At 42.0% G+C, this 19,429-nt stretch overlaps 1 protein-coding gene across 1 annotated transcript; it reads left to right on the plus strand.

Moving 5' to 3' along the window:
- Positions 1 to 657: 657 nt before the first annotated feature.
- Positions 658 to 18,765, plus strand: ELMSAN1 (ELM2 and Myb/SANT-like domain containing 1; the record flags this gene model as incomplete). The annotated part of the gene is made up of 8 exons (XM_009079313.1): positions 658 to 2,191; positions 7,327 to 7,647; positions 8,572 to 8,917; positions 9,341 to 9,407; positions 15,099 to 15,241; positions 16,075 to 16,178; positions 17,442 to 17,517; positions 18,677 to 18,765. Coding segments are annotated over exons 1-8 (2,586 nt in total), but the record flags the coding sequence as incomplete, so codon positions are not given.
- Between the last annotated feature and the right edge of the window lie 664 nt (positions 18,766 to 19,429).

Consider the following 19,429-nt stretch of genomic DNA (forward strand, 5'->3'; position numbering starts at 1 on the left):
CAGTTCTTAATGGGAAAGCAGCTCCAGTGATTGAAGGGTGTGTGTGTGTGACCGGTGGGCCGCTACCTGACCCTTTCCTTCAGAACACTGAGTTGAGCATCTTTCTGCGTTTTTGGCTCCAGCCATTGTGTACATGTGTCTGTTTCAAAGGTCTTTGGGAAATGTGGCCTTTTGGCAAGCAATGAGGATTTCTGGTTTTGTGGTTTTGAGTTGAGATCAGAAACAGATTAGTCTGTCTACAGGAAGACATAGAAGTAATTGGCCAGAAGAGAGAGAGTTTAAAGAAAAACCTTCAGGATGAGCTTATGTGATGAGTCAGAAGTCTGTGTGCCATTGGGAGTTGCATCATGCAGCTTGTTTTGTTTTACATTCTTATAGCAGGTCATATCTATTGTTTCTTACACGTATTATTCTGGTCTTCATTTCATGGGAAGACATACACAGTGTTGCTTATCGTGTGAGCGTTTATAGGGCAGTTATGTCTGTTGATGATTCATTGCAATTGCTTCTCTGTTTCAGAACCTGTAACTAAGTGGACCCTACTGACCTCTCAACCACAAAGTGTAAGAGTGAAAAGTGTGAGAAGCACACAAAGAAAAAGGAAGTGAATGCACTTTCATCTGGGCTTCTTTCTGGCCCTTTATTACTAAAACTGAATGGAAAAGAGAAACTTTCGTGCCTTTTCTCCCCCAGCCTTAGGGATGGGTGGATTGTAAATACAGCGTGTGCATCTGGGAGAATAGACTGAACCATGAATCTTCAGGCTCATCAAAAGTCATCAAGCAAAAAGACTGGGAAACGAGTTGCCTACTTTAATGATCAGGAAATAGCTGTGTCGTCAAAAGAACCACAGCAGCAGCTTAAGGAAGGACAGTACTATGGTCACGGAGGGAATATACCAGTTTCCCAAACTATGGAGATGTCTCACACAGGAGGATTAACAAGTGCACCCAACAACGTTGCTTTGATGAACTCTGTTTACAATCAAGATAGGGGAGAATCAATGATGATGCCTCAGTCAGTAACAGCTGTCAAATGGCAGAATTCACTAATGGGAAACCGGTTGCCAGAGAGGGGTGATAGCCACTGGCAGTCTCCACCTTCAGTGTGGAACCATAATATGGTTTTTGGGGGCAACCCAAAAGGACCCCACTCCAATGCTGGTGCCCCAGGCTTCTATGGCCACCCAGAAGCCCTTAAAAGAAATCAAGAGAAAGGAGTGTTTGTGTCACAGCTGGACTTATATGGAGATGCTGTCCAGCAGATGATGTCCCAAAAGGCTCAGCTAGAACAGCAAGCCCTGGTTAGACAGCAAGCTCAAATGAATTCTTTTCATCAAATGCAGAAACAGCAGCAGCAGAATCAAAGTCTGCCATTGCAGCCTTTCCAACTTGCATTTGGTCACCAAGGCCAAAAGCAAGGTCTTCCTGAATTGTTACATGTCTTTCAAGAAGCCCCAGCCTCTTCCAGTCCAGCATTTACTGCTCAACAAAAACAGCAAGCTCTTCCCCAGCTACAGCTGTTTGAAAATTTCTATCCTCAGCAGCAGCAGCAACAGGCTGCCACGCAAGCCTTTGGTCTGCAGCAAACTACTTCCATAGCACAGCCACATGTGGCAGCTGCAGCCCCTCAGCATCACATGATGGCACACCAGTTACAGCAAACAGAGAGGAACCAGGAACTATTCAAGGCATTAACAGAGCAGAACCAACAGACTGTGCTACCTCAGACCCAGATTCCCTTTCCAAGAAGGTCAAGAAGACTCTCCAAAGAAGGTGTCCTGCTGACATCTGCAGAAGTGTTGACTTCCAAGCAGGCAGAAGAACAACATAGCAATTTATTTCTGCATCACTGGCAAACACATCAGCAAGAGGTCCCATTACAGCAGCCACCTGAATCACTGGTCCACAACAAAAGTAGCTATTCACACCATGATGGGCAGAAGGATGTCCTGGTCAATAGTGAGCAGTGCCAGATGGAAACAGACAGGCAAACCACAGCCCATAATGGTAGAGATGAGGAGAAACAGGCAGCAGCAGCTGAAGAAAACACTCAGACAACTAACGATTTTCAGGGTGTCAGAGGTGGTGTAATTCAGAGTACCCGCCGGAGACTGCGTGGTTCTCAAGAAGCCAATTTGCTGACTTTGGCCCAAAAAGCTGTTGAGCTGGCTTCTCTTCAGAATGTGAAGGTAAGGTGTACATCCTAACCAATATAGCATGTTTTAGACTACAGAATAGGGCTGAAATGAGAGGAATTTAGGTACATATGTGGGTTAGGATGGTATCTTGAGGTGTACAGCAAGGGCAGCTCTGGAGTGCAGGCATGTAGGCTCAGCTGCTGTAGTTCCTAGATGTGTGAGAACAGAGATCTAGTGCAGTGAAACCACCTAACAGCAGTTCTATTCCACTAGCACTGAATGTGATTTTTAGCCTGGGACTTCAAAACATAGATGTTTTCAGCCTAGGCCCCAAGGTAATGACAGGTGTAAGCAGTTTGCTTGGTGTCTTTTTACCATTTTAACATTCTCTTCCTTTTCTGTTGGAAGACTGGTGCTTACCTGCCAGTTTTTCAGTTTCAGCATTTGAAACAGTTGTGGTTTGACCAATCTTTCACGGAGTGCCTCTCATGAGAAGTAACCATACACTTTTCCTTGGAAGCTTTCTTGCCAAAGGCTGATGAAATACAGGTGATACAGTATGAGCCACTTTTACCTGCAGTTTTTCCAGTTGAGTTGCTGCCCATTCAGACAACAAAGTGAAGGGCATTTTATTACCTGTCTTGTTCTCATCATAATTTTTTTTCCTAGTCTGTCTGATGTTGGTTTTTTCCCATCTTTTCCTTAGAGGAATGTGCTGTTTGAGTGAAAGAACTGAACTAATAAACAAAGAAGCAGGTATCCATAGCCTACTTAATGTCTTGCACAGCAGACAGCAGACAGTGACTGTTGGTTGATACTGCCTTCAATCCTTTTTCCACTAACTCCAGTTGAACAAGCAGATGTGATAGAAAACAGTAGTGTGGCCTATTTGCCCATACTTTGCCAGTCATTGTGTGGTTATATTGCAGATGGCCTACAGTTCACATTGCACTCTGATCACCGAGAGAGTGGCAAGAAAAAGCAAATTGAGCATCTAGAAAAGGCCCTGATGAGAGCTGAAGTAGAAAATTGGACATTTCAAGGCACATTTGTTTGCTGCTTGATTCATAATGCAAAGTCCAAAGAGAGAACTCTTTTGAGAGATGCTCTTTTGTTCTTTGCAGTTCTGCAAGCAGCTTGTTTGCTTCCATGATGGCACCAGCAGAAGAGCTATGTTTAGGTCTCTTCAGGCTTTCAGGATGAGGTTTTGAAAGATATTAAAATTTGTACCTGAGGTCTGATGGATTTTACATCTTTAAGGGGTTGGATATCATGTGAGGGAGAAAAATAAAACGTTTACTGGGCAAGAGTGGTTCTGCTTCTCTTACTAGTGTCTTTGTGTTGTAAACAATCTAGAAGCCTAGCATAGATTATGTGAAGAGTGTGTAGGCCATAGAATTAACTCACTGATGAAAGGAGATACATGCATTTGAATCAGTCGTTTGACCATTCCAATATAGGTATGTGCACCTTATGCAAGAACAGTATTCTGGACAGCAGTATCTGTCTACATGCAGTGTCATGACTGATGCTTTACACCAGAGCTGCCTGTCACCTGTGTCTGCCTTTTTCAGGTGGTGCAAGCTTATTGCTGCTTACAGGCTGCAGTAAATTCTAAACACCTAATTTTATGGTTTCATTTCACAAATAGCTGTTATAGGCAAAAAGGACATGTGGTTTGTTGTCTTTAATAGTACAGAAAACTTTTCTCAAATCTGAAACAGTCATTTTAAAGGGTGTTTGGATTTAAATACCCCTTTATGGAAGGGAGACAGAGGTGTTGGTTACCTGGCCCCTTTCCCCTGGCACAGGGGGTAAGGCACCAGCTGCTACATACAAAAGAAAAACCAAAAAGTTTTATTTGTGGAATTGTAGTTCTGAACTCAGCACCTTCACGAAAAAGCTTCAGTGTTACTGCAGAGAGAAGCTGCCTCTACTTAATGCAGGTCATACAGAAGGATGGTAGAAAGCACTGTATGGGCAGGTGTTTCTAAAAAGGCTGGTGTGGTTTCTTGTGGGATCACAGCAGTGGTCTTGGAACAGTTCATCCAGCTGGTGCAGTTGGGTTTTGTGAATTCTACAATTTCTAGAAACAGCTTGAGGGATTGATAGGATCAATGCCAGAATGTCTGATGGGTTTCTATGTGTGTCCTGGAGGACACTAGATCACTGTTCATTCCTCAATATTTATGCAAGAATCTGAAAGTGCAACAAGTTGCACTTGCTGGTGTTACCCAGCAGCAATCCTGCCCCAAATTCTGCAACAGGGATGCTGAGCTAGCTGAAAATCCCCTAGCAGTTCTACAAATGAAGGCCCTGACACTTGTTCACACTACTTTCTGCTTACCTCTGAGAATGAACAAACAGTCAAGAAACAATTTAGGGATCCAAAACAAATAGCTTAATTACAAAATTAGTCATGTCCTCTCTTAGTAAATCTCAGGTGTGTGTGATCTTTCATGAACAGAAAAGCTCTGGTGTAGACCAGTGCATCTTTAGGGATGTCTTAACTGTTGGTTCTCAGTGTGCCTTTTCTCTGTCTCCACTACTGTTCAGGTCTCCTCTTCTTCTTTTCTCTTGAAGTGGTCATCTCTCCCATCTTTAAGGAGGAGAGTACTTTGCTGGTTACGTTCCAGTCTGGAAAATAAAAGAAGCATGGTTGGTTGATAATACAGCCAGAGAAAAGTGACATCTTTTGTGTGACTAGCTGCCGTAATTGTCTCCTTGTAGTCAGGAAATTACTTCATGTCTGTTGACCTACAGAGATATGTGTAGCACACAGGAAGTACCTGAGGCTTGTAGATTGGTCAGAATTGGTGCTTGTTTACAAATTCACTTTGTCATTACTTGTTCTATTGCTGTACCCAGAAAGTATGCTAGAGTGCTTGCACTAGTAACAGCTAAGTCAGGTGGAAAAAAGTGATCTGATTAAAACCAAGGCTTTTCTTGGCAGCAGTCTAAAGAATGTAATGTAAATGCAGTGCTCTAAACAATGGTTCAGAGCTATCTGCTGTGGATCTCGCTGCCAGTAGATGACCCCAGAGCTATCCCAGGTGTTTAACTTAGCTTCAGCAATAAAGTGGTAACAGCATCAATTTCCCTGACGAATGGAGGCCTGTGTATAGCAGCGTGAGGCTGCGTGTGAGCTGCTGCTTCAGGTAGAGACAGAACTAGGGGGCACAGATGTCTCTTTCCAGAAGATGACCAGTTCATGTGTGTAAAAGGCATCCTTGTCAGTCTCTCTTTCCTGAAGTAGTAGAGGGAGGCTACAGAAATTTACAAGAGCCTGTTACTGACTAGAGGTAGCGGTTCCTAGTGACATGTCTGTCAGCCTGATGAATGCCCTCCAAATCCGAAATTTGTGGTTGTATGGTGGTTGTCACCAGCCTGGAGTGAAGGCAGGTCCTCAGAGCTCATTCATGTCTCCTGAAGTGCAGTCTGGGGCAGCAGATGCCACTTGTGACTTTACAGTTGTGTGTTTCAGCATTGTGCAGAAGGGACAAACATCCACAGTCTCTGAAGAAACAGTCAGCAGTGCCAGTTATGGAATAAACCTTTCTGTGCACACTTAGCCCTACTCTAATAAAAGGTCTTGGAAGGAGGCAGTCTTGAATCTTCTTGATATGCTAGATTTTATGTGCTCAGGCTTGGTACCTGTCTCATTTTGAAGGCTTAATGTTTCCCAGAGAGGACCTGTTTGCTCTTAAAACCAACGAAAATTACCAGGACTCTAATTTGAAGAGAGACCAGAGCACTGTGTGCAGGCTCTAACTGATGCATGTCATGACAGGATGGTTGTGCTTCCCTCAGTACAAATACAATAGCAAAGTGGGACTTCAGCCTAGTGTCCTTATAGCTACCATGGATTGAACCCTTCATGGGCCAGCTGGAACATGATCTCTTACTCATCAGTGAAGCTGAAGTGCTTTCTCAGTCCATGACCACAGTGAAACGACTGGGGATGTGTTTGAACCCTTAGAACAGAACCTGCCTATGCTAGTTTTTTAATCGGGATTAGGTACTCAGAATGACACACAATAGGTTCTGTTTGAGGGCTTCAGTAAATCTCTGCAAAATTTTGGAAATCCAGGTTGGAGACCTCTTGTCATACCTGAGAGATTATGTGCCTTAGTTTCTACCTAAAAAACACAGCTGTTCATGTAGATTCTTCAGTAGATTGTGGCTCTGACTTGCATACCTAATCCTATCCAAAGGCTTTCCAAACAGAGCTTGAAGTTGGGGAGATGCTCCTTTTGGTGTTTCAGAACATCTTCTACAGCTTCTACACTGCACTTCATCAGGACTCAGGAAAGCCTTTTACATCCCTGGAGAGAGGTGTTTTTGAAAGTTGTACTTTAACATCTGGCTTCTAAGTGAGCTGACTTTTGAATTGAGAGTGGAATGAAGGTGTGAATAGTAATTCGAAGGACTAGAAATCTATGATCGCTGGCAGTGCCTGAAGCCATTTGGTGTTACAGTATCCATGTGTATATTCAGTAACTCGTCCTCCATTCCCGTCTCCTTGGAGCTCAATTTTCTGAGTTTTCCATGAGTAAAACAGACATGGAAACTGTATGCAAGAAGTGGTGTCTTCCATTCATGGCTTGTTGATTCTGCTGAGCAAAAGTCCTTCAGGCTCAAGCCTGGTTAGATAACAAAACAGACTCAAGCCTGGTTAGATAATAAAAATTAAAGGCTTCAGTTATAATAAAGTAAATTGCTTTTGTCCTGTAAATCAGAAAAAAAGAGGCAGCAAAAAGTTAGCTCTAGGGTTTTTTTGTGTGAGAGATTCAATTAAAATATTTTCATGGTTCAGTCTTCCCTGAAATTAATAACCTGCAGCTTTTGACATTACTAAAGCACTAAAACTGAAGAACCTTTGTTAGAAGTTATACAGCAGGGCACAAATTCATCTGGAAAATAAAATGTTAAAACATAAGTGGTGAAACAGTTCTTAACAATGATGTATATAAGTATTCTAGCAGTTGAGACTACAGGCAATCCTCAAGTAATTCCATAAAATTTTGGTAACATTGTGAAGTATTCTTTTTCCTCCAGTGACACTTGCAAATCCATTTCAGCTTGCAAATTGCATTGAGAAACTTGATACAGACTGAAACTGAGATATCATCTGATTTACTATGTAAGTACTACAGAACTTTTTAGGAATCTGTTTTTCTTCTTAGGAAATGGATACTTCAGAGGAGAAGAAGAGTGTGCTGATAGCAGCTCCAGGAACTACACCTGCAAAAAGTGTTGTGGAATTCGCCAGTTCTTCACCAGCTCCCAAAAAAGCACGGGAGGATAACAGCCTCGTGCCTCTTATCATTCCTGTGTCTGTGCCAGTGAGAAAAATTGACTTTCAGAGCCTTGAAAAGGAAAAGTCTGATGATGGAAAGCTCCTGAGAGGCCAAACAAACGATCGAGCTCCTTGTGAATGCAAGCCTTCTGTGATAGTCACTCGAAGGCGATCTAATCGTAGTTCTAACCTGGAAACCTCAAATCAGGTATGGATAGACTAAGAAACCAAAGATGAGCCAGATCTGTTAGGTTGAATTATGCAGTTTTTAGCCGTAGACTTTTCTATGAAAGTAGTTTGATCTCAAGGCTTGAACTTGGAATGTATGTAGTCTGGAGATTTTTTTCATCGTAATATTGCCATATATTTGGGCATTGCTGGCTTTTCATAACCTACAGCTAATGCTAGTACAGCCAAGCACTGCCCCACTGCTAAACAGTAAATAAAACCAGATGGGCAATAACACTAGAATAATAGTCTGTGTCAATAGTGCTATCTCCATACATACATAGATACCAATAAATTGTAAGTGGTGCACATAGCTCTGTATATGAATAAAATCCAAAGTGAAGGTTTATTCTTACGGACTTGAAACCTCCTACTGAGATTCTGAAGGTTGGTACTTAACTGTTCCCCTGCAGTGTGGTGGTGGTGGTGAGTGGGATGGGTTGATTATCTTCTCTCTACTGTCCAGAAGTACAACAGAATGTTCAAATATCAGAGAAAGGGTAGGCATCTGAGGAGGCAATTAAATGCCTGACCATGTCATTAAATACAGTTACATTGTCTTCTGATCACTTACCAATATTTGGTGTCACCCTGGTGTTCCAGGGTTCTGCTATGCTTTTGTGTCCTCCTGTAAAGCTACCATGAAGGTTGGACCAGATGTATGTGTAGTTCTTGTAAAATATAACTTCATAATCACACAGAGCGAGTGCTGCTGCCTAATAGTTCTGTGTCCATTCCATCCCCTGTTTTCTTCCTCTTTCCGTTTTTGAGACACCCTCCAAGTGTTCTATCCAGATTTTGAGCTGCCACGAAAGGATGTTTTCATCTCACTGTAGTTTTTTAAATGACCTGAGATTTGAAAATTAATTTAAGTTTAAAATTAAAATAAAATTTTTTCTAATAGCATGAAGATGCTGTTCCAAAGGATGAAGCAGAGGGCCTTGCCCGAAAACCAAAGCAGCGGCCAAGACCCGAGCCACTCTTCATACCACCAAAAGCTGGCACCTTTATTGCACCACCCGTTTATTCTAACATTACTCCATATCAGAGCCACCTACGGTCACCTGTCCGTCTGGCAGATCATCCCTCGGATAGGAACTTTGAGCTACCTCCTTACACTCCTCCACCAATTCTTAGTCCAGTGAGGGAAGGATCTGGGCTGTATTTTAACGCTATCCTGTCTTCAAGTGGTCATTCGGTTCCACCTCCAGTGACTCCAAAAAGTGCTCACAGAACTCTGCTTAGATCAAGTAAGTTTTCATTTCATCCTTCCTTTCTTGGCTGATTTGTGATTAGGAACTGTAGAGCAATAGGAGTAAGATCATGCCTTTAGGAACTGTAGTTATGTGGAATGGGGTCTTTCATGATTGTCTGGGGAACTGGGATGGAGGAGATGCAATGTTGCTTCCATCAGGGCATGGATGTAAGATGCGGTCGCAAGCAATCTGCAACACCCCCTGCTGACGTTCTTGGGAAGGAAAAAGTCAGTTCCTCTGTAGCAGATTGTGACTGTCTTGAACTGGGGGGAGGAAATCTTGGTCATCTTGAACTCCTTTAGTGTGTTGGGTACCTTTTTTGAGAGATGGACAGCTCTGATTAGATTTGCTGTGTGAAAAGTAAATCACAGATATGGGAGGTTGAGCTGTCTGAGCATTTCTTTCTCCTTGTTGCAGATAGTTCAGAAGTTACCCCTCCAGTTCTTACAGTAGTGGGGGAAGCCACTCCAGTTAGCATTGAACCGTAAGTACCTGATGGATTCTTAGTCTCTTAGTAAATGTGCTTCCTTTCTTCTTCTTAAACCTTCAAGCTGTTTCCTGTATAACCAGTGTATCTCTTGAAAGCCTGAAAACTATTCCTATTCGTGATTGGTAATTGTCTTTATTAAAAATTACTCCATAATATGATTACTGTTTGGGCAAACCTTGTAATTGTGGTGATACTAACTGCTTTCTATTATGGCTTATCTGTCTCTGGGCTGAAATGCTATGAGTTAACTAAACATGAATCTGTCCTGTTTTGTTATATACGAGCACTTCTTTGTGTGCTCTATGTTTGTTTTAGAACAGGAAGATAATGCTCCTTTAGAGAAAGGACAAAATGCAGCATGGAAAACTGTAGTTAGCTGTCACATGGACTGATCAGATTGCAGGTTATCCATGCAGTGTGTTGTAGCTGCAGCGTAACTGTGAACACTTTGTTCCCTCCTGCGCAAGCTCAGTCTGCAAGCACTACAGACAGTGGCATATGGGGTGTGTGCCCTGAGCTAATAAGCTTCATTAGTCTTTTTTAGCTGGCTGTATGTTGGGAAAGCTCACACGTGTTTACATAGCAGCACTAGGGAACACAGTTTGGAGATCCTGAAGCTGGAGTTGTGAGTTCAGGCTTAGTGCCAGTCCTGCTAAACCTGAGCAGAGTAGCAAACCTCTCTACACAGCCCTTTCAAAGCCTTTGGGAGTATTATCAGCTCAAGCTCTGCGCTGCAGCACTACAGCAAGATAGCTCCAGTTTGTTATTATACCTAGGTTAATGAACTCTTGCAAAGTCTAATCATGGAGTTGCATGGCATGGAAACACCCATACGGGATAGGGACACGCACGTGGTTCTGCATCACTGTGCAGTCAGGAATCTCCTCTCTAACTCTGCAATATATCCTGTAACATTTGAGATACTTAACTCAAAAGTCTCCCCATACAAATAGCAGGCTTCTTCTGCTTTTTCTTCCAAAATAACTTATATTTAAAAAATGGACTGGAGTCTTTGCTGACAGTTTATTTCTTGCCCTTTTCCCATTCTACCTTCCTGTTTGAAGCTCAGTTTTTTGCAATTGTGGCAGCAGGCCATCCTGAGCAGATGTTAAAATTGTGCATGAACCCAGATTATTCTTGTCAACTTTGCAAATCTCTAGGCTCAGCCCATTCAAGGAAATAAGCACATTTGGTGGTGTTTAAATTTGTTTTGGAAATGGCCTAATTAATTTTTTTGTTCCCGGTTCGTTTCACCCTAATCCAGGGGAACGTCTTGAACAGATATTTTTTGTCTCCCTCCCCTCCTCCCAGGTCTTGATCTTTGGCCTCTCTATAGTGCAGTTATCTTTGGCTGTTGTGTCTGTTGGTTTAATTTGCTGAAGTTAATGACACAAAGTTAGCTGCAACTTAGTTGCGTGTGTAAATTTGCAAATATGTTGGTGAAAATTTCAAGCTACAGTAACTTAGTAATGTAAGTACGCTTCCTTTTGCCAAAAGGGAGTTATGTGCAAAGAGTTGTGTTGTTATCATAGGTCTTGCTGAACAGATGCTTGTGCAGGTAGATACCTTTTAACTTTTAACCATGCTGAGTTAACATGGTGCAATTCTACATTAATAAAGTAATCAGTTTGTTGCTCTACGGCTAGTTTGGCAGCACTGTTGTGGTCAGTTATGTAGACATATCTTCCTTAAAGGAAATATGGCAGAAAGTACTTTTTAATAAAAGAAAGAAAAAATGTTTAATTTGATTTGTAGTCTTGACTGTCAGAAGTTGTCCTTAACATGTGATTACCCAATAGTGTTCATAATTGCTTGTGCTTTGCCAAGCCTTCTGCTAATGCTTCTCAAAAGGTCACTTCATTGCAGAGGTTTGGAATAGGAAGTGTGATAATGAAGCTTAATTCTTTGTGAAGTGGTATAATAGGCAGCTGGTGTCACAGATCATTGTGTCCTAGTTTTGTGGTTCAGTTGCTTCAGAGTCTTAAAGTCACCCCTCAGCTAGCCGGTCGTAAATATAGGTGTAGTGCATCAGCTATGAGTTGCCTTCCCAATTCACAACTTCAGTTCTGGATGTTGCCACACTCAGCTGCCCACTGAGCATCCCAGGTGTACCATTGGTGCTTACAGACAAGGGCACTTGCTGTAATGAAATCTAGGCTTCATCAGTAAAGGAATAGTGGAATAATGTAGCTTGAATGAACCTCTGGAGGTTCATAAACAGGCCAGCTTGCATCAGGTTACTCAGGTCAACTCTTGCAGTAGAAATTTGGTTTTATTTGGGCATTGCAGGTACATGGTGTAATTCTTAGGTTTTACTAGCTCAGAGATGTCATATTCCAGGTTTAGTTTCAAGATAAAAAGTAACTTCTGATATTCTTTCAGGGCCCACATTCTTTCCCTCCAGCTTTTCCAGTTGTCTCTTTCCTTCTCACAAGTGAGGTCAGAGGAGTCTCTGTTGGGACAAAAAATCTTCGGCATTTTCCAGTGCAGTTTTTCCAGTGCAGCCATTTTATCAGTTTCCACGTGACAGCAAAGTGTCAGTTGCCAGCAGTCATCCCTTCTAGGGCGGAGCATAATCCATAACCCTTTGCTCCTCTGTGAAATTGCATGCCATAACAGTAAGCAATACTAATCACAGTGAGCAGAAGACTGCACATGAACATCATTCAGCAGTCCATCACAGTATGCTGGAAGGGGGGGCTGACTTACCAGGGCAGTTGCTTTGCTTTGGGTTTTAGCAAGGTCTTCTCAGTCTCACATGAAATCTCTTGCTTTTTATTTTTGTCTGGATTGTGCTTTTTCATTCTGAGATGAACAGGGCAAGTGAAGGAAAGATGGAATACTATATAGCATTATAAATAGACTTTTGTACCTGTAGCACACTCAGAACGAAACTTTGAGGTTTTCTTGGGGTTCTTTGTTCTTCATGCATGTTCTACTTACAGTGTGCATTTAAAATTGAATTGCTTTTGAGAAGCAGATCCTGAAACCTGGATCAACCTGCCCAACCGTGGGCATCAGAGATGGGACGTTTTCAACTGCTTTAGTTCTTCCCTGCCCATGGCTGTGATTTGAGATACAGGTATCGAAAGTAGTGTTTTTGGTAAATGACAGGTAGTATTTGTCAGCCTGTCTAAAACTTCCCTGCTAGGTTTGTCATGCTGGGTATCATCGTGCCATCACCTCCTGAGAGGAAGTTAACATCAGTCTGTACATCTAGCAGATTCTGCTTGCCTAAGTAGTCATCCCACCCCATCGCTGTTGAGCTGCTGCTGAGTGGGTAAAGTCAGAACAAGTGTGTAGGGTAGTTAACTTCTGCATCTCTTTGTTTACATGTGAACCATAAACTATTCCCCAGAAGTAGATCTGGATCTGCTAAAGAAGCAAAAGAAATAGTTTGTAAAATCTATTTTTATGTGTGTTATAAGTCAGCTGTTTGGTTTTTTTTTAATGCAGGCTTTTCCAACACATGGCATCTCATGGTGCAAATGCTTAGTGATGGTACGAAAATGATGTATTAGGCAGAAAAGAGGGAATTAAGGTCTTTGCTTCTCCTCCTTCCATAACGGAAAATAATACCTGTTTTCTTTCCTTTGATACCACAGCCTTCTAGGACTTCAAAACACCCTATTGAAAGAGCTGCAAAAATCTCTCTGGATTTTTGTATGGGTTGTATGCATTTTGTTTCAAGGGCTCCTCACACCTTTTCCAAACTCTTGTTTTCATAATAGACATAGAATCACAGAATTTTAGGGGTTGGAATGGACCTTACAGATAATCTAGTCCCAGCCCCCTGCCCTGGGCAGGGACACTTCCCCGCTAGAGCAGGATGCTCAAGGCCTCATCCAGCCTGGCTTTGAACACCACCTGGGTAAGGGCAGCCTGTTCCAGTGTCTCACCACCCTCACAGGAAAGCACTTTTTTCTAATACCTAACCTAAACTTCCCCTCCTTCAGTTAGAACCTATTACCCCTTGTCCAGTCATTGCAGTTCCTAACAGAGAGTCTCTCTCTGGCTCCCTTGTAGCCCCTTCAGATACTGAAAAGTTGCTATGAGTTCTCCACACAGTCTTCTCTTCTCCAGGCTGAATAGCCCCAACTCTCTCAGCCTGTCTTCACAGGGGAGATGCTTCAGTTCTCTTATCAACTTTGTGGCCTCCTCTGGACTTGCTCCAACAGTTCCATGTCATCCTTAAGTTGAGGGCACCAGAACTGCACACAGTATTCCAGGTGAGGTCTCAGGAGAGCAGAGTAGAGGGGAGGGATCATTTCAGAATAGCAGAGGACCAGAAAAATCTGGAGGCTGGCATTTCTCAGATGATTTTGTTACTATTCCTTATTGTGCTTGATCATGCTTTTGCTCTGGTATTTGTGCTTCCCCTCGTGCTGTGGAGGGAACCAAGTCAAGACTTGAGAATTAAGCAAATGTTGTCCTGGGCAGGGAATTTTACCTTATTTCTAATGAAGCAGCTCTGGAATTTAATCATCTTGTGGGCACTGCTTGATCTGTTCTCTCAAAAACCCCTTATTTCTATATACTTCACTATTTCAGGAGCTACTAATGTGATGCTAGTTGACTGACATCTGAAAGGGAAAAACTTTGGCATTAAGTATAGATACCTTATTTCAGAATAGGAGGTTTTCATTATATCATAAGTGGTCTGAGCAGCAGCTGTTTTCAAATATCTTGATTTTCTGATATCTTGGTTTTCCAAAGGTTTTTTTTTGCTAGCTTAGTTTGGACATTTCTTTTGCTCTCCCTTCTGGACCTGTGGATTGCATGCATATTTTTCAGTGTTACTTAGAAAGTGTCGTTGGACTTACTTTACACTGAGTTTGTATAGCTACTGCTGTTTCTCGGTGTATTTTGCCACTGAGATGCATAGCAATGACAAAGGACATTCATGCTGTCACTGCTTGCTGTGCTCTTTGTGTAGACTTCCAGACCTCAAAGTCTGGTAGAGCAGGCATTCAGTGGCAGTTCTTATCTATCTGTGCACACAGTCGTGTTTGCTAGTACAGAGTGGAATCTCTGTGGATGATCACTTGATTTAAAGCAAGTGTACTGCTCTGTGGATTGCATGTAGTGAAAAATGTGTCTGCTAATTCAGATCCAAAAGTATGAGATTGCCGCTAAAAGAATGGGATTTGCTTTTGATACAGAATGAGCAGTACAGCTTTCATTGGTTTATATTTTTGGTTTCAGTTGTTAGAAAAAGTATCTAGAAGACAGTGGCTTGTGTCAAGACAATAAAGGACCAATTTTGATCCTGCTTTGAATGGGAAGTTGGACCAGATATGGTTCTGTCTATGGCTGACAAAACATTAGTACTTAAACCAGGCTCACCTGTCTCAGCCTGAGGAGCAAGCTTGCCATAACAGGAGTCTGTGCAACAGCCTCTCAAAAAGTGATGAATATTGGAAGGTAGTAACTGTTCTTTGAGCAGCTATTAGGGGATGCCAATTTAAATACAATCTCAACCATTGCTGATAAGACAAAGGAAACTGGTAATGGATGTAAAACCTCTCAACTTTTGAGCCATTGCTATTAACATAACCATTAACACAGTTGGTGTTATATGCAAGAGCCTGCTGCATTTGTTCATTCATACTGTTTCTAGCAGAGATGGAGACTTTCTGGATATTGTAAAGGGGGCCTGACCATGACTTTTTTCCTTCTCTGCAGTCGAATAAATGTAGGTTCTCGCTTTCAAGCAGAAATCCCATCGCTCCAAGACAGATCTCTGGCAGAAGTTGATGAACATAAAGCTGAGCTGGTGTGGCAGCCGTGGGGTGACCTGGAAACCAATAAAGTCACCCAGGAGAATGGTAAGAAGGTGGAAGGGTGGTAAACAGGACTGAATTGTCACAACGGTTGTAGGGGTAACCACATATGTACTGTAGGTACAATTTAAAATGTCTCAGAGCTGCCAGTCAAATGACATGTTTGAGTGGTCATGAAAGCAGTTTTCGGAGGAAAGCTTGTTTATCAGGTTGCATGTGTGGGAGAGGGGGAGGTTGGTGGGACTGGGGTTTTTTTAATTGAGATAAAACTCTGGGACAGTTTGTTTCCAGCCTTTTGCTCAGAACATCTTCCTTGTTTTTGTTAAAATGTGAAAGCCACATGCACTCAACTTCTGTATTTTTGAGGGATGTTCTAGACATAATAGTATTTTGGAAAATATGAGTCGTAGACAGAAGTCAGGATAAGGAAGTGGGAGTTGTGGCAGCTGGTAGCAGACCTGGACAGTTGTCTGCTGTTGTTGCGCATGAGTTGTGACCTGTATAAATCCTGAAGGGAAGAGGTAGTGGGCAGGCTGGGAAGAAGTCATTATGATGAGAGAGGTATTGTGAAATGGAAATTCACAATATAAGGGGTGGGGATTCAATAAATCTCTGGGATGAAGAGAGCTGGGAAGACATTATAGGAGAGAGATTTGTAAGAAACTCCATGTATGTATAGTGCTGCATAACCTTGTGGTCTAGTGAGTTCTTGTGTCCAAATTTGCACAGATAAATTTGCAAGGACATTCAGCTTCTCTGAGAGTTTTGCTTTGTTATGTCTAGTCCTCCTTCAAAAGAGGTAACAAATCATGCAAGTCCTGTAGGAAACTTCGTTTTAATCTTATCTGAATGTTTTTTTCATACTCCTGTGAAAACAGTGGAAAACCTGCTAGCTGCTGCCTGTTCAAGCATTTTTCCTGGGGGTGGAACCAACCAGGAGCTGGCATTGCATTTCTTACATGAAGCAAAGGGAAGCATTCTGGTGAGTCTTACCAACTGTTCACCTCATTGTCAAGGATGTTAAGGTCAGGTAACCTCTCATTCCTGAGGGGAGAGCTTTGCAAACTCCTTTCTGTGCATCTGGCTCTCACTGTTTAGTGTCCCTTGGATGTCCCTAAGGTGGGTTCTGTCTGATATGCAGTGCCACATTCACTTACTATCTTTTATATTTCCAGCTTTGGCATGTTTGGCTCTTTAACAGTCACATTGACAGTCTACCAGGGCGAGTGAACTGAGAATGCTAAATTAATCTTAAATATTGTCTTCTTTGGAAGATTGTCGTGTTGGAAGGAAAAATAAGAGGCTGGGGCCGAAGTTGAGGCAAAGTGCTGTGTCTTGCTTCTCTTTGTTCTGACTTAACCATTTAAATTTCCCATGTGTTTATAGAACAGCTGTGCTGCTAATTTTATGTCAGTATTATAAGACATGATACACTTTCATTATTGCTCTTTGACACCCTGAGAGATAATATCAAAGAGCAGAGCATAGCAAATGGCACAGAGTTGTCATCCTTTTGTAGTTCTGTGATTGATTTAACCTGGCATAAATAAGCCCTGTGGTCAGGAAGGATACTGAAGAAAGGTCATATGGGATATAGTGGCTGCTTGTTTCCCCATCCCCTGGCACGTGTGAGACTGCATTGACCTGCATCAGAGAAGAGAAGAAATACCAAGGAAATTTTCTGTGTATGTGTTAGGTTGCTGCTTAGGTAAGTTTCCAGAACCAGACCACTGTCATGAATGCTGTTGCTGGCATTAGAGAGGAGCAGGACTGCCCCTGATGGTAGGAGCTCACTGTTGAGGTGTTTTAAGCTGCCAGTGGAAGCATGACTCCTTCCTTTGAGAGCACTATGAAAGTACTTCTGGTTTAAATGCAAAGAGAGATGTGTGGGGTTTTTTGTGTATGTGCAGAATCTTTCAGTCACATGACTTTTATTTTGAAATACTGCTTAGTTAAGTGAGATCAGATCACAGTGACTTGGATGTGTAAGACAGGCAGCATTTTTGGATGTGAGAATGTAACATAGGCCTTTGGTGAAAGAGGTAACTGCTGCATGGTCTCTGTCTATGGAGTTAGCTGTCTCCCAGTGCTGTGGTAGTTGCATGAATTCACAGATGTGAAGAGGTGTTGAGTGTGCTATTGCCCTGTGGTCCCTGAGACTAGGTCGATTAACCCAGGAGAGGATTAACAATTGCCTGATCTTTGTTTTTACTATCCCAAACATTAATTACTGTGTTTATCTTAGGATGCTTTGACCAAGCTGCTGTTGAAGAGACCAGTGCGACCACCCACCCACCCTTTGGCAGATTATCACTACACAGGTTTGTTAACCAGAATAGATCCATTCTGCCTGCCTATCATACAAGAACTTTTCTATCCTCTTTTGACATTTTGGGGAACTCTGTAACATTACAGTAAGATTAAAAGACCACTCCTCTCTGGTAAATCAAATGATGGCTTGCCAGAAATTTTGCCTGTGCAGATTATGACACTTATGTAGGAAACACTGCACCTCTCACAGCATGTGCATGTATGTATTGGCATGTGTATGTGTTCTGATTTCCTCTATGGGGGAAAAGGGAATGCAGTCCCTTGCACTAAGCCACAGAGAATGCAGAAGGATAGCTAGTACGTACAGGAAAGGCTGTGGTAGCCTCAGAACCACTTTCTCTCTAGCATGAGTTTCCAGGGTGGAGTTAAGCCAGGGGTTTTATGGGAAGAGTTTTCAAGGTTGCTGAACAAACCTCAGCCAACTATTGATGCCTGTCAGTATTTCTGCAAAATTTAAATGCTATAAACTGCCTATGTAGTCTTGTACCTGATGAGAAAATGGTCAGCCACTAACTTCAGTCATCTGTAGTGACCCAGGACACCTGAAAGACCTGATGTAAGGTGGTAGAGAGACATAATAGCTGGCGCCACACATTTCTTCATTATTACACTCTCCTACTGTAATGGTTGGCAAATATTACTTGAGTAATATCTGTAAGGGAAGAAGATATTTTTCAAAAATGTTATTATTATTAGAGGCAAGGAATATTTGAGGAATGAGACGAAATAAATCTTCAAGTACAGTTGATTTCTGCTAGAAGAGAAGATCCTGTTCTCCTGCCCCACCATTTCTCTTCTATAAAATCTAATGACTGGGCCACTGCAAAGTGTGTCTCTTCACCTTGCTGTTTGGTTGGACAACATCTTAGCTCATCTGATTGAGTGGTTTTTGCAAGCTGACCCAAGTTAACCTGTGGTGACGAGCACTAGATCTAACACAAGAAGTGATGAGAGGAGAGCTGAAGTGAAGCTGTAGGGGAGATGTTAACAGCAGTCTGCAGTTTTGCTGGCATAGGTGTGAGGAGAGACTGTACCCCTTGCATGTCTGTATTGGTCTTATTTAAGGCAAACATGAAGAAAAGGTACATGGAAGAGTGAACATTTGAAATTGCATGGACTTCAATTACAACCTTTTTTTTTTACCTACAGGATCAGACAAGTGGAAAGTTGCAGAAAAAAAGCTATTCAACAAAGGCATTGCAATCTACAAGAAAGACTTTTTCTTGGTCCAAAAGCTTGTAAGTTACTTTTTCCTTTCAATTACGGCAATAATACATTCTTAGACATTTGTTGAGCTTTTAGTACAGGGAGTTCAATCTTGATTTTTCTGAAACCTCAGTATTAAGCAATAAGTCCTACACTGAAAAGATTTCAGAGAAATGTTATCATCCAGCACAACATAAAATCTCACTAGAAAGCTAGAACAATAGTGTTTGTTTCGCTGTTGTTGTTTAATTAACCCTGGTACTTATTGCATTGCTTCCATTAGTCCATGCTGCAGATATCTCCTCTTTATAGAGCCCTGGTAACGCTGGGCTTAAATGGCTTATGAAACTAAATAGAAACACATCCTTGCCACCAATGGAGGGGACCAAAGAAGGATATGTGAATGATGCATCTTTTAGGATCTCTCAATCTAGTTTTCTGTGACAGTGTTCATAAAAATGATCCCTCCCATATTTTCATGAGGTGTGACACGTCAGCGAGGGGGAATCACTGGAGAGTACAAAAGCACGAGCTGCAGACGTACTTAACAAAATAATTCCCCGAAGACATTTAAGTTGTGAAAGCTCAGAAGCTAAGAATTTATTCTAAAACTTCCAGAAAAATCACTGACACAGAATATGTAGATGGTCACGGGTCTGTACTGATAATTGTTGTCTCGGTTTGAGAGACAGGTAT

The sequence above is a fragment of the Acanthisitta chloris genome, unplaced genomic scaffold (assembly GCF_000695815.1).
Source record: "Acanthisitta chloris isolate BGI_N310 unplaced genomic scaffold, ASM69581v1 scaffold13847, whole genome shotgun sequence".
NCBI lineage: Eukaryota > Metazoa > Chordata > Aves > Passeriformes > Acanthisittidae > Acanthisitta > Acanthisitta chloris.